Here is a 14,331-nt window from a genome sequence, read left to right as displayed (position 1 = left end):
GGCTTAAAAAAGGCTTTTTGTTACGTCTGTTTCGCGCGCTAATTTTGACCAAGTCGTATTAGATGGCTACCTAACTCTCCACACTCATACAAACAGCTTGATAATCCATAATAATCTTTTTAAAGTTGCCCTGTTAGATGCGGGAAAAATTTTGGAAGGTAGATACTCGTTCGATTTCCGATTAAGCTGAAAGCTAAATCACATTACACATTAAGCTCATCTGATGATTGGGACATCAGGGGCCCATTTCTCGAAGCTACAAGTGTGTCTGCAGAGTTAAGGGGGTTGATCACTTCCATTCTGCGTCTGCAGCTTGCTATGCTATACCTACAAAATGTGTACCTACAAGCTAAAAAATCTTGCACACGACATCATTTACTCACATTACACATCGTTAGCGGTCAAGCCAGTGTTATGTGACATCCATGTCTAGAGAACAAAACAACGTTCCTTATACAATTTTCATGGTGAGTAACAGAGCAATAGGTAATTAGGTAAGTAAAGTAATACACGTATTAATGTAGATAATCAGATAGTAGAAACCTAGATCTCGTATAGAAGAAGTAGATTTCTTGCTGATGTATTAAGTGGCTATTACAGCTTGGCAAAGAACAGTAAAAAATAAAATAGCATCATCGGAGTGCCGTCCTTTTCCAATAAGTAAGTATGTGAGAAAACGGGACAAAACTACGAGGTTGCTACATTTTAATTTCTACTCTTTTTTGCCCACTTTAGACATCAACTTATAGAATTGCACATCGCCCTCAAACTTAACTAAAATAACATACAATTTCCGTGAGCTTATGGTTCGATGAGAATTACATTGGACAAGTTCGCGTACATGATGAAAAAAGCACCATCACCAAATTGTGAGACTTGTAATAAAATAGAGGACGTTCAACATGTTTTGGCGGAGTGTGTACGGAACGAAGGCGATAGACTAGCTCTGTTTTGTTCACTCGGTCTGAATAGGTTAGATATGGGTGGATTCCAGTGTATTTTAGCTGAGCCTACGTCAGTTGAGGCTAAACAAATTTATTTATTTGTGCTAAGCTATTTAAGTAGATATAAGACTATTCCATAAAATAAGTTGTAATATTGATTAAGGTACAATGGGGCTGATATAATCATTAAGGATTGTAAGTCCTTGTAAGATGTTAATCGAGCGAGCGTCTACGGCCAAATAGGCAGAGTTTCGGTCCTCGCAGCCTGAGGAAGGGGTCCCGTCGGGTGGTCGCGTTGCCTCGTCAGCAGTTTGCAGACATTGTAGCTAACACGGCCCCTCCTGACATGCAGCGTCCTCGATGCAGTTCTTGAGTTGTCTTGGATCCAGCTCCAGGGCTGCTTCAGAGTCTGGGTTCTCGTCATCTGCGGAGTAAACACATACGTTAATACATTAATACATCAAATGTGCTCTCCGCATTGAGCACATATCGTGGTCTGTTGACCAATCCACCTCTCGTCCACATCATTCGCATTGAGCACACATCGTGGTCTATTGACCAATACACCTCTCGTCCTCATCATTCGTCTAAATAATTATCATCCAAAAATATTCCAATGCCATAAAGGCCACACACGAGAATACCCTCATCGATGCCACGGCGGGCCTTACACGATAATCCCCACATCGATGCCACAGCGGGCCTTGCACGATGTAAAGACAGTATTCCGATGCCACACTGGGGCCTTACACGCGAATACACACACATCGATGCCACAGCGGGCCTTGCACGATGTCAACACAGTATTCCGATGCCACTGGGGCCTTACACGCGAATACATACATCGATGCCACAGCGGGCCTTGCACGATGTAAAGACAGTATTCCGATGCCACACTGGGGCCTTACACGCGAATACACACACATCGATGCCACAGCGGGCCTTGCACGATGTTAACACAGTATTCCGATGCCACTGGGGCCTTACACGCGAATACATACATCGATGCCTTGTATGAAGAACGGCGGTTTAATACGAGTGATGAATTTAAAGAACATGTTAAGCAATATTCGAAGAAGTTCAAGATAGATTGTCATATCGCTAAGCGAAATTATCTTAGTAATAAAATAAAAAATAGCTCTGACATTATTAAAGCAACGTGGAAAGTAATTAATGTGGAAACTGGTCGCTCGAAACACGCAGTAAAAGATATTAAACTGAATATTGACAACAAAATTATAGATTCCAATTTCGAAGTAGCAACAGAGTTCGAAAAATTTTTCACCGAGATACCAGCATTCACAACTAAGGATTTAAATTCATCACCCTTATCTGCCGTCACATTATTAGAGGAAAACGTTCCTGAGTGTTGTAGAGACCTTTATTTTGAACATGTTTGTACCTCAGATATAGTAAAGGCATTTAAATCAATTAATGTCAAAAAAACTAGTGACCTCTGGGGGGTCTCCGTCCATGCCGTAAAATCCTTAGTTGAGATTGTAGCGCCTGACTTAGCAGTTATATTCAACAACAGTGTTGACTGTGGCGAGTTTCCTGATCTAATGAAACATAGCAAAATAACTCCTTTATTTAAATCCGGCAGCCACTCTGACCCCACTAACTTTAGACCAATATCTGTGCTGCCAACTTTCAGTAAAATATTTGAAAAATTAGTTCTTTCGCAATTAGTACGACATTTTAACGTTAATAATTTAATGCATAATAAGCAATTTGGCTTCACACGGGGTCGCTCGACAACAGATGCTGGTGTTGAGCTAATTAAGCATATTTTCGATGCCTGGGAGGAGTCACAAGATGCTTTAGGTATCTTTTGTGATTTATCTAAGGCCTTCGACTGTGTTTGTCATGAAACATTGATCAGGAAACTACATTATTATGGAGTCAGAGGATCAGCACTAAATTTACTCAAGTCCTACTTAAATGGTAGAATACAAAGGGTAGATGTCAATGGACAGAGATCAACTGGGTCATTGGTCTCTATGGGTGTACCACAGGGATCAATATTGGGGCCTTTCCTGTTCCTTATCTACATAAATGACTTGCCATTCCTTGTAAAGACCCACCATGATATAGTATTGTTTGCAGACGACACCTCACTTATTTTCAAACTCAAACGACAGCAACAAGCTCACAGTGATGTAAACAATGCTATCTCTAAAGTAGTGAACTGGTTCAATGCTAATAATTTATTATTAAATGAAAAAAAGACTAAATGTATTAAGTTTGTCACTAATAGTAACGTAAGGAATGAGCAAACAAGTGTCGTTGTGAAGGATGAGGAATTGGAACTGGTAGATAGTACAGTTTTTCTTGGTATAACTTTAGATTCTAAACTTCAGTGGGGTCCCCATATTGTTAACCTCTCGAATAGACTTAGTTCTGCAGCTTTTGCAGTGAGCAAGATCCGTCAGTTAACAGACGTGAAAACAGCTCGATTAGTTTATTTTAGTTACTTTCACAGCATTATGTCATATGGTATTTTACTTTGGGGCAGTGCTTCAGAGATAAATACCATATTTATTCTGCAGAAGAGGGCTATTCGAGCAATATATAAAATGAACCATAGAGACTCACTTAGAGATAAATTTAAGGACATTAATATAATGACAGTGCATTGTCAATATATTTATGAGAATATTATGTATGTACATAAAAACATTTGTAATTTTAAGAAAAACTGTGATGTACATAATATAAATACTAGAAATAAACATAAACTCGCGGTGCCCTTCACACGGCTCTGTAAAATTAAAAAATCATTCATGGGTAATTGTGTTCGATTTTATAATAAACTTCCGAATCATATTACTGAATTGTCAATTAATAAATTTAAGAATCATGTAAAGCGTGTACTCATTTCCAAAGCTTATTATACAACACAAGACTACATGAATGATAAAACAACGTGGGATTAATTGTTATTCGAAATGGTTTCTTATTTTTACGTTTTTTATTATTATTATTGTTGATGAAATTAATATTGTATTTTTTTGGACATTGGATTTTTCCTAGAAATATTCTAGACATGTATTTTTATATATACATAATACCTAATTATATATTTTTTGTTTAACGATTATTTTTATATGAAATTGTATATTATAGACTCAATATTATTATGAACAATAATTTACAACAATAAATTGCTCTGATAATTAGGTTAGATTAAGATCATAATATATATGTAATGAACTATTCATAAGAGCTTGTAACTAGGCCTACATGAATAAAGATATTTTGAATTGAATTGAATTGAATTGAATTGATGCCACAGCGGGCCTTACACGATCTCAACACAGTATTCCGATGCCACAGCGGGTCTTACACGCGAATACAAACAACGATGCCACAACGGGTTTCCACAATGAACCATAAACTGTACTGTCTGCACTGGGACCACAGTGGCTACTACTTCTCTGTGTAGAAACGGAGTCACCTTCTGAAACAATCAACTAGGCTTTAAAACTGCCTATTTATCTATACCGTCTTCGATGCTAAGCTAATGTTTTCTTTCCGTTCGGCCGACCTGACCATTTTTAAAATACCCTCATCGATGCCACGGCGGGCCTTACACGATAATCCCCACATCGATGCCACAGCGGGCCTTGCACGATGTAAAGACAGTATTCCGATGCCACACTGGGGCCTTACACGCGAATACACACACATCGATGCCACAGCGGGCCTTGCACGATGTCAACACAGTATTCCGATGCCACTGGGGCCTTACACGCGAATACATACATCGATGCCACAGCGGGCCTTGCACGATGTAAAGACAGTATTCCGATGCCACACTGGGGCCTTACACGCGAATACACACACATCGATGCCACAGCGGGCCTTGCACGATGTTAACACAGTATTCCGATGCCACTGGGGCCTTACACGCGAATACATACATCGATGCCACAGCGGGCCTTACACGATCTCAACACAGTATTCCGATGCCACAGCGGGTCTTACACGCGAATACAAACAACGATGCCACAACGGGTTTCCACAATGAACCATAAACTGTACTGTCTGCACTGGGACCACAGTGGCTACTACTTCTTTGTGTAGAAACGGAGTCACCTTCTGAAACAATCAACTAGGCTTTAAAACTGCCTATTTATCTATACCGTCTTCGATGCTAAGCTAATGTTTTCTTTCCGTTCGGCCGACCTGACCATTTTTAAAATGTGTGTTGCATTAATGTAATTCGTTAATAAAAACATCCCTTCTCAGTTCTCAGTAAAATTACAAGAAAGCATTACTTGACAAACCTTTCTCAAGTAAAATCGATCAAAATAAATGTTTGGTTCCATACCGACACAAACACTTATTTCTGATTTATAAGCCAAATATCCTTATAATCCTTAAAAATATCCTCTGATCTATACACCATAATGTAGATGTGCACATTATCTTCAAATATCTGGTAGCAGAAATCAATTACCACTTCAAAATGCATCATCATTTGAATCTTAACAATGTCCACTACCCAATAAGTTACTTAATTATTTCCATCCGTTTTCGAATAAAGTGCGGAAAAGTCATACATTTGATCAATCTCAACACTCTCAACCAAAATAATGAATTATTCTCAATAGACAATAAGATAACCATGATCAAAGTCAAAAGAACGCTAAAAAAAATATTGTTAACTATTAAGCCTTATCCAGCGATAGCTTACACCAAATTAAATTCTCATCAATTCACGAAATCATTTCCTTTTTTAATAAAAATCATACTCAATTTGCAAGACATTAAAATTATTAACATCAGAACCGTTAATCGTTTTAACCGTAAATTAACGAAGTTAACATTTTGGTTAACGGATTAACTTTTAAGTTAACTTTAAAAATGTTAACGGATTCGTTAACTTCCGTTAAATTTCTTCGAGTCCGTTAATCGTTAATCCGTCGAGTAACACTTGCTCTGCCCGCTACTACTGTAAAAGCCCGGAGTACGTCTAAACCTAGGATTTTCACGTAAATTCTCAGTCTACAGACCAATTGGTGCCTTTGGATCACTTGTTCGAGACCTGCTAAAGTTTATTAGTCCTACTGCACCCATCACTAACTGGGGAAATAGAATGCAAATCATCAGGCATGACACAAATCGCGCAACCGATGCATCAAGCCAAAGTTCGGCGGGCCGCGCTATCTACTAAGTTACCGTGGATCACAACTTCGATTAGAGATCGGCAGCTGGGATTTTTTAAGAAATTTTGGCGAACTTCGGGCTTTTACAATAACATATAAACTTACGCAAATAAGTACTAAATAGTTGATTAAATGATAACTGATGCAACTAGCTACAGTAAAATTATTTTTTTATCACGATTAACGGATTATCGATTAACTTTAACTTCCGTTAAATTTGTTGAAATGTATCGCTTTAACGATTAACGAAGTTAACTTTTATAGTAACGGATTAGCGATTATCGAAGTTAACTATTTGATTAACGGTGCCCAGCTATGACAAAAACATATTAAACTTTTCAGTAGTTGTGTCATCAAAACTTCAATAAGCATTCAAATTTTACCATGTTGCTCGACACTTGCTTTTATGAGATTTATTATAAAATCGTTAACTCCCACACTACCATTTTGAATAGGATTTAATTTGAATTCCAAACACTTGCTACCTTATGAAAGAATGCACTCCCGATACTGTCACTTCCGCGTAAAATTACGAGATGATTCTATTTCTAACCGGTAGGTACCGCACTACACTGTATCACTCAGGTCTAATCAGTCCAATATTTATATTTTGTACACTTTGTTCTACTAAGGAAGTAATCTGAGCATTTGTTTAAACAAACATTGTTTTTGATCGTCTCCGAAGAACAGCTTGTTGATTGAGTTTGAGCTGCGTAGTCGATTTGTTACAGTGTGTTACATAGTTAACATGGGAACCACAGACCAAATCAGGTAGGTAAGTTTACTAAGAAACGCGATGAATGTACTCAGTGTCAAACTACTTCATAATTATTTAAGACATCTCTATGTACCGTTATGTACTTGCAGATAAGTGATGTAATTAAAATTACGGTGTACTGTACTTGTCAGAAGAGTGCGTAGATGGTCACCGAAAAGTAATTGGTGATTGTGCAAGTACGTATGCACATAAATACATAAAATCTTTCGATTTTTTTACTGGACTTGCTGCATGGCCGCATACGAAGAAAATGAGATAAATAAGTAGAAAACATGACGGTACTAAAGATCAACAAAGATCAATATCTATTGACAATCAATGTTTTTCCACGAGCGAAACGCATTTTACTACGTCTTTCATCTGTACTTTCTCACAAATATTTAAAGTCATAGACTATTAAATCAGCTTACATTCCAGTTTACTGTAGTTGGGTAACACACAATTTAAGATTAAAGACTATAGGCAAACTTTTAAAATTTCAAACCGTTATCAATCTCAATTTTATCGTCAAATGTCTCTGTCTTAATATGACTTCAATACAATTACGCGTTGCAAATACACATTTCCTTGGACTTGTGACATGTAATGAATTGAAAATCATAGCGACATTGTTTTATGTTTTATTTAAGAAGAGCTCTTACTTTCATTGTCAAACTTTAGTAGACTTGAAAGTCATAAATTCAAAGCAATAAGTTAAATAATCACAAATCTCTCAAACCCTTTCGTCGTAGTCCATAGCGGCAGGCAACATGTTACGTGACATCATGCTTATAACAAAAACTCATCTCTTTCGTAAAAATTACGGTTCAAAATCAAAAGACTAACAAGGAATGCCAAATGGTTAAAGAGTTACCTTTTTTGCATCAATATAATTTCTGTAACTCTGTGTTTTAAATACCGGATGTATTTATAACTACAATCCAATCGGTATTTGGCACTAGAAAGTTGCTATCCAAATCAAAAACTCACACTAAGTACTCAATTCCTAAGATTCAGTTGCACTTGAACTTGACAAAAACTGTACATTGTTGTGAAATAGTTATTTGTTATACAAGGGGGCAAAGTTGTATTTTAACGCCGAGTGTGGAATTGAAAAACGAGCAAGCGAAAGGATTCTATAGTTGAACCACGAGCGAAGCGAGTGGTTCGAGAATAGAATCCTGAACTTGCGAGTTTTTTAACACACGAGAAGTAAAATACATTGCACCCGAGTGTAACACAAAACTTTTCCCCTCACTATAGCGAGGAAACTACAACGCAAAAAATGTGTTTATCACTGCTTCCAGTAGTTCCACAGGTGGCAAATCATCTTTATTACTAGATTCACCTACTTTTATCAATTTTAAAGCAGTTAATTTGACTTTATTTAAGGTCAAATTACTTTACCCACTAGTGGATAAAATGCGTTTTTACCCGCTGGTATTAAAGGACAAAACACGTGTTTCCGAGCTAGTGAGGGGAAAATCAACATAACGTTTTAAGTGACGGCTCCTCGTATTACATTGAGCATACTTTAAGGCGCAATAATCTCATTCAATGACAAAATACTAACTTGAGCTGTTCAACATACTTAGTAAATAAATAACCGTAATCAAGATTTCAGCACTGACTTCATACTAATGTGACGCCCTTTTCAGATTCTTTATTCATCACAACTAGGAGTTATACTCGTAGTTTACAGAGTTAACTGATGTTACAACTGTTACGAGATCTTACTTTTAATTTATCAATGCAATTTCTAATGCATTCATTGCATTTATATGTAATCTGATAATCTCACATGACTATTTAATGCATCGTTACGCCTATCACTGATTTTGCGAATACCAAAATACAAATAATCACACCTCACAATAGCATCACATTAATACTGAGATCAACATAAAGATAATAATGATTTGATCTCACCGGGTATCCATAAGACGCTCCATCATGTCCGCTGAAGCCACTCGTAGCGGAATCGCTCAGGTATACTGCTGGCTGGTCCTGCGGCTGCGCCGTCCAGGTGTACGCCAGGGACCGGATCACACAGGCTGGGGTAGTAGCACACCCCTCCTACGCCAGCGCCAGGGTAGCTCAGGATCACCGCCGAAGTTGCTTCCAATCCATCTATATTAGGGAAAGAAGCTGGCGAAGACGCGCGCTCTCGAGAAAAACGTTTTTCATTTCCCATGAATTCACAACGCACAATCTAATCAGAAATGGCAAAAAGCGGTTTCATATTGGCGTTCTATCCCACTTCTGATATTAGTTCTTAGGGAGGAACTTTCATTAAATTAGTCGGTTATTCATTGAAATGAAATATGAAACCAAAATTAAATACAATTTAATTGAAGAAAATACGAATACTAGTACATTTTCAATATTTGAATTAAATTTATGATTAAAAATCTGAGTTTAAGTTTGTAAGATGTTAATCGAGCGAGCGTCTACGGCCAAATAGGCAGAGTTTCGGTCCTCGCAGCCTGAGGAAGGGGTCCCGTCGGGTGGTCGCGTTGCCTCGTCAGCAGTTTGCAGACATTGTAGCTAACACATCATATTCACGCCGAGGCCAATTGGAGGACGATTGGAGCCGTCACATTTTTGGTCTGGCCTGAAAATCTGACGGCTCCAATGCCACCATCATCATCAAGTTCACTCTCCCGTTATTCGCTTTTGTTTTGACTGCTTGTCACACAAAACCTAAAAGCAAACGCTCAATATCAAACAGACAAAGTTCTACTTGACGCATGATGACACGCTGACCAAAGGTAAGCAGCTGCCCAGTAATATGAGTTCCATTGTGCGGGGCGTATGCTCATATGTTGGTTATCGCGGTGACTGGGTCACTTGATAACAGCGGAACGCTGGTATCGGCTAACATACCTATTGGTGCTGGAATGGTATGCACTGTGTGGCATGCTGACTGCTGATAGTCTCTAATAAATACCTACCTAGCTTTTTAAGCAAATCCGTCATTGTTGTGAAGTTAGTCAGTCGTATTTAAGTATATTAGTGAATACAAAATTGTGACTGAGAAAAGATTCCGTTTGTTTTCAACTGAGGAGAGATCAGTGCCCTTAGTTGTTAGGTTAACAAAACAATTAGACTAAGCCGTTTGCTAAGTGTAGGTACTTACATTACCAAACATCCCAATTAAATGGTAATACGAAAATTAACTAAAACTTTACTTTTAATATCCTCGTCTCCATTTTATCCATATTTTATCAAAATTCCAGTTTCACTTCTTAGCAGCCACACCTACTCAACACTTGAATTATATGAAGTGCCAAGCTTTAGTCATCATCCTTCGTTATTGATGTGACTTTATTCTTAAAGTACGATGACCGAAAACCTAAAAGGTTGTGGGCGGTGGGAGTCGCCGGGTCATCGGCAGGTACCGACCTCACCGTACTGAATTATCTCAATAAGGCCGAACCCATAATTTCCCGCTTATGACAGGCTTGAGGCGGTGATAGCATAACTTCTTTAAAGGTGTGCTTAGATATAGCAAATCCACCGAGATGTCGCACGTGCTTATGTCAGATTGCGAGCAATTTAATACCTTCACTGTTCCGCTCTGAATTATAAAACTTACGGCTTTGTAGTAACTAGGGCTTGCACCTGTATGTCGGGGCGTTGGTCCGTGAACCTATTAAAGCAAATTTTGCGCGTTTAGAGCTAGTTTTGGAAGCACCTTAGGGTGGTGTTCGGATGTAAGCAACTAAAGCTCTTGCGATTTCATTTGTGTCTTTAACTTTGATAATGTCTTGAAATAAAACTAACAAAAGGCAAAATAGCAGGCCGGCGCTCAACTGTAGCAACTGTAGGGATCTTCATACGGGCCTTCTGCTTGACACGCGGTATCTTGAACTCGTTCGCCAACAGCGCCTACCTGGCATGTCGAAGCTCCTAAGCCAAATGCTGGTCGTCACATAATATCCCCTGGGCTCTCTGAAACAAAGATTTGCCTATAGTAGCTAGTTGACTGGGATGGTGGTGAGATTTGCCATTTAAGTACCTATTTATCAGTATGAGTAGGTTTCCTATACACCATCGCCTAACATATCCATATTTTCGAATATACGATTATACGCTAAGTGCCTACGTATTTGCTTTGTATGCCTTTTTTGATTTCAGAAACATGCTGACGAGGCTAACCAGACCGTTTACCATCAGTTTTTTATGCGAACTTCTGTCATGTTTTGAAAACATCGGCGACGCCCTCTGTTTTTTAAACCTCATTGTTTTCTTTACATTCACAGGCACGGTGACACAACACGTATGCCTTGTATACACGCTTTGTATGCTCCGTTGTCGTAGAAACAATGGTGCAGAAGTCACGCACTGATTCACGCAGGATATTACAGTGCCTACAGACTTTCCACTAGTCACGACCACACACAACTCTGTCGTAGTTAATGTTGTATACCTTGAATTGAAACAAAGATTAGTAAAAAATGTAGCAGGATCTGCGAGATGAAAACGCGAGCCAGTTTTAAGGATATAAAAAGATAGGTATTCAGCATTCTTAGTGTCTGAAAAAAAAAATCAGTAAGTAGGTATCTCGTTCTAAATCGAATTGAATAAAACTTGCTTGCTTACATAAGTGGAGTTTCTAAACAAATTCCTAAATTCTTCCTAAACTTAGACCATCGTGGGTTCTCTTATCTGAAAATTCTCTAAAATATCTTTACTCTCACCATAAGTTTTCCTCGGCCTTATGAGTACTTCAACAGACTCGTATTTTGTTTCTGAAACAGTGTTCAATGCGGGATTTTTCAGACCGGCGTTCGGATTTTAGAGCGCGTCAGACTACAACTAAATCTGTAAGACATGTGTCCATACTGTCCATTTTACGATTACTCATGATTTTGCCAGAAAACCGAAGGCGCTTTTGTAATCTCACGGGCCGCATCTTGCTTAGGTACACGACTTACACCAATGTCATAATGGAGATGCTTTATACGTATGCAGTCGCTAGCTTGTCACTCGACATTGCTAAGTGAGTTCCCACGCAGCAACGATTTAGTTATTCCATCTAATTGGATTTGAAACCGGAGTCATAATAAACATGGCAGTAAAATAGCTAAAAAAATGCAAACTTGGTAGTCATTCCTGTTTGATCGAGTTGATATCAAACGTGTCGACGTGCATGCTATGCACAATTGCACAGACTACCTACACAGACTCCGCATTATGAGATGCTTACAAAGAGTGCGTGGCCACCAGATATATAATGTACAATTTTAACTGGTAATATAAGTAATAATAGGGTGCATCTGCATTGGGGTAATTTCGAAAATCACCATTATTTCCATCATATCAAGATTCCCCTTTCGAAATTACCCGAGCATTTCTGTGCTTCTAAATTACTCCAATGCACCCTACCTACCACGTTTTGAGCAGTGCAATTAAGTAGCATCTTGAATCTCTACATAGTGGAACAGCCCAAGTTCAACACTAAAACTCATCTTTTCTAAATAAGTATTTCAAAATTGCACGAGTGCGGTTGTAAATGTTGTCACAACTGGATCAAGCAGGTTGCGGTCTGAAACAAAATTACTACGAGTATACAGCGTGTAGCGTGTAAGTCTTATACAGGCGATAAATTAAACCAGAAATAAAATTAATTAGTGTTATTATGAGATCTTTTTGAGTTACTGTTAATTTTCACACCATAACAACTTTAAGAGATTCCACCGTATTAGCTTTAAACGCTGTATGGGTGGTGACTTTGAGATGGCTTGAATGCTTCGTCTTAGTTGAGGTGGTCTGCGCTATGCGACTAGTTTTCTTCAGCTGCTTGAAACCGCGTTGTATTAGGTAGTGGATTTCTAAACTTGTTCTATTGCCAACTTAAGTTTATCCTTATTAGAATCATTGGCAGGGTTTTCTGAGTGGAAAGTTTTTAATATCACCTTGTACAAGCTTGTTAGATATATTCGACAAGAGTTACGAATTATCTCTTCGCACGTCTACCGTACAGCGCTTTACAGTACTCATCATACATCATCATCATATCAGTATTTTATCGCCCACTGCTGAGCATCAGGCCTTTCTTCTAGTACGCCACTTGTCCCGGTCGCGAGCTAGTCTCATTCAGTTGTGAGTTTGTGACTCGCAACCTTTCGGATGTCGTCCACCCAACGAGCCAACGGATGCCAAGCGCACACTACACAGTACATTATGCACGTGCGTATGGTGTTTGACTGTTTGTTACTTACTGACAGCGCTGTACTGCTGCTGGACCATCTTTGTTGCCCATATGCCACGTCCGTAAGTAATATATATAAGTCAATTTAGTGTAGTTTTTAGTACATGTATGATATTGCAGTTCCAGTTAATCCTACATGGAGCATTGCGTGTAACGAGCGCGCAAGTTGGCCAATGCTTCCGCAATTCGTTCTGTCGCAACAAGACCACAATGCTTGCTTTCACTCGGCGACAGACTGCCCTTTCATTTATATTTGTAGGTTGATTAACCCTATAAATCCTACAATAATTATAGCAAATTCGTCCTCAGGTAACAAGCAGTTACCAGAACTGAGAAAAAGATGATTTTACAACATTTCTTAATGTACGTATTTTAGTAAGTCTCATTTTGTAAGGAATATTGAATAACGCGCTAATAAAAGCACACATATACAGGCTGTTATTTTCATAATCAGCAATATTTTTTAGATAGGGCAGGCTATGTAAAAAAGTAATAAAACATCCAATAGGTACCTAAGTATCATATTTTACATTTTTCATAACTAAGCATACAGTGATGCAGATGCTCCGGAGAATTAGGCGATTTTTAAGGAAAATTAGGAAAATTGTATATTGCGTGGAATTAAAGGTACCTACACTTTTTATTGTTTTGGTTTCTGTATCACTACGTTATCACTTCCTGAAATATTACCGGTTATAAAAATTATACCCCGTATAAGACTGATATATTCGCGCTATTTAAGTGTCAGTTATCTTATCAAAGTACTTAAACAGCATTAAGATAAGTGTCCTTATTAACAGGGTAAACACAGTGTTTGTAAACATTGTAATTGAACTGATAACGTTTGTACCTTCAATGGCTTCGTTACGGCGTAATTACAACTACTTGCAACTTTTCAAGGACGTAGTTTTCCATAATTTTATCTGAAGGATCGTGAACCATGAACGAAGGTTTTGCCTCTGTCTCGAGTCTATCGAACTTGGGAATTCATTCGTTAAATTAGTGAGTATGGGACAAAATTATGTACGTTAGTGGATGAGCCCTATGCTTCTCATGAACATATATAAACATAGGTACCAAGATGTAGATTCAGACATCGATCAACAACAACATACAATCACGCCTGTATCCCATAAAGGGGTAGGCAGAACACATGAAGACTAAAGCTTCAGTGCCACTCTTGGCAAATAAGGGGTTGAAAGAAAACGAAACTGTGACATTGCAGTGACAGGTTGCCAGCCT

At 38.4% G+C, this 14,331-nt stretch overlaps 1 protein-coding gene across 2 annotated transcripts; it reads right to left on the bottom strand.

The window, feature by feature from the left end:
* Positions 1–1,155: 1,155 nt before the first annotated feature.
* On the bottom strand, positions 1,156–13,793 carry LOC125229295. 2 transcript variants are annotated; one of them, XM_048134096.1, is made up of 4 exons: positions 13,725–13,793; positions 10,659–10,826; positions 10,471–10,524; positions 1,156–1,368 (listed from the first exon to the last, which is right to left on the bottom strand). In XM_048134096.1, exons 2-4 carry the CDS (start codon positions 10,710–10,712, stop codon positions 1,174–1,176), a joined length of 303 nt encoding a protein of 100 aa, XP_047990053.1. In that variant the 5' UTR covers positions 10,713–10,826; positions 13,725–13,793; the 3' UTR covers positions 1,156–1,173. The 2 variants fall into 2 exon arrangements, with proteins under 2 accessions (XP_047990053.1, XP_047990052.1); XM_048134095.1 differs by having other exon boundaries at positions 10,715–10,826.
* Positions 13,794–14,331: the final 538 nt, after the last annotated feature.

This window comes from Leguminivora glycinivorella, chromosome 9, assembly GCF_023078275.1.
Source record: "Leguminivora glycinivorella isolate SPB_JAAS2020 chromosome 9, LegGlyc_1.1, whole genome shotgun sequence".
Classification (NCBI taxonomy): domain Eukaryota; kingdom Metazoa; phylum Arthropoda; class Insecta; order Lepidoptera; family Tortricidae; genus Leguminivora; species Leguminivora glycinivorella.
Note: the sequence above shows the minus strand (reverse complement) of the source record. Positions and strands in the feature narration are given on the sequence as shown.

Excerpts from the sequence above, each read along its gene's own strand:
- LOC125229295 (XM_048134095.1), bottom strand. The coding sequence starts at position 10,774 with ATGCCAGGTAGGCGCTGTTGGCGAACGAGTTCAAGATACCGCGTGTCA. Across the intron at positions 10,525-10,714 it reads GCGTGTCAAGCAGAAGGCCC|GTTCACGGACCAACGCCCCG; the intron begins GTATGAAGATCC and ends TTGCTTTAATAG. Across the intron at positions 1,369-10,470 it reads GCCCTAGTTACTACAAAGCC|ATGACGAGAACCCAGACTCT; the intron begins GTAAGTTTTATA and ends TTTACTCCGCAG.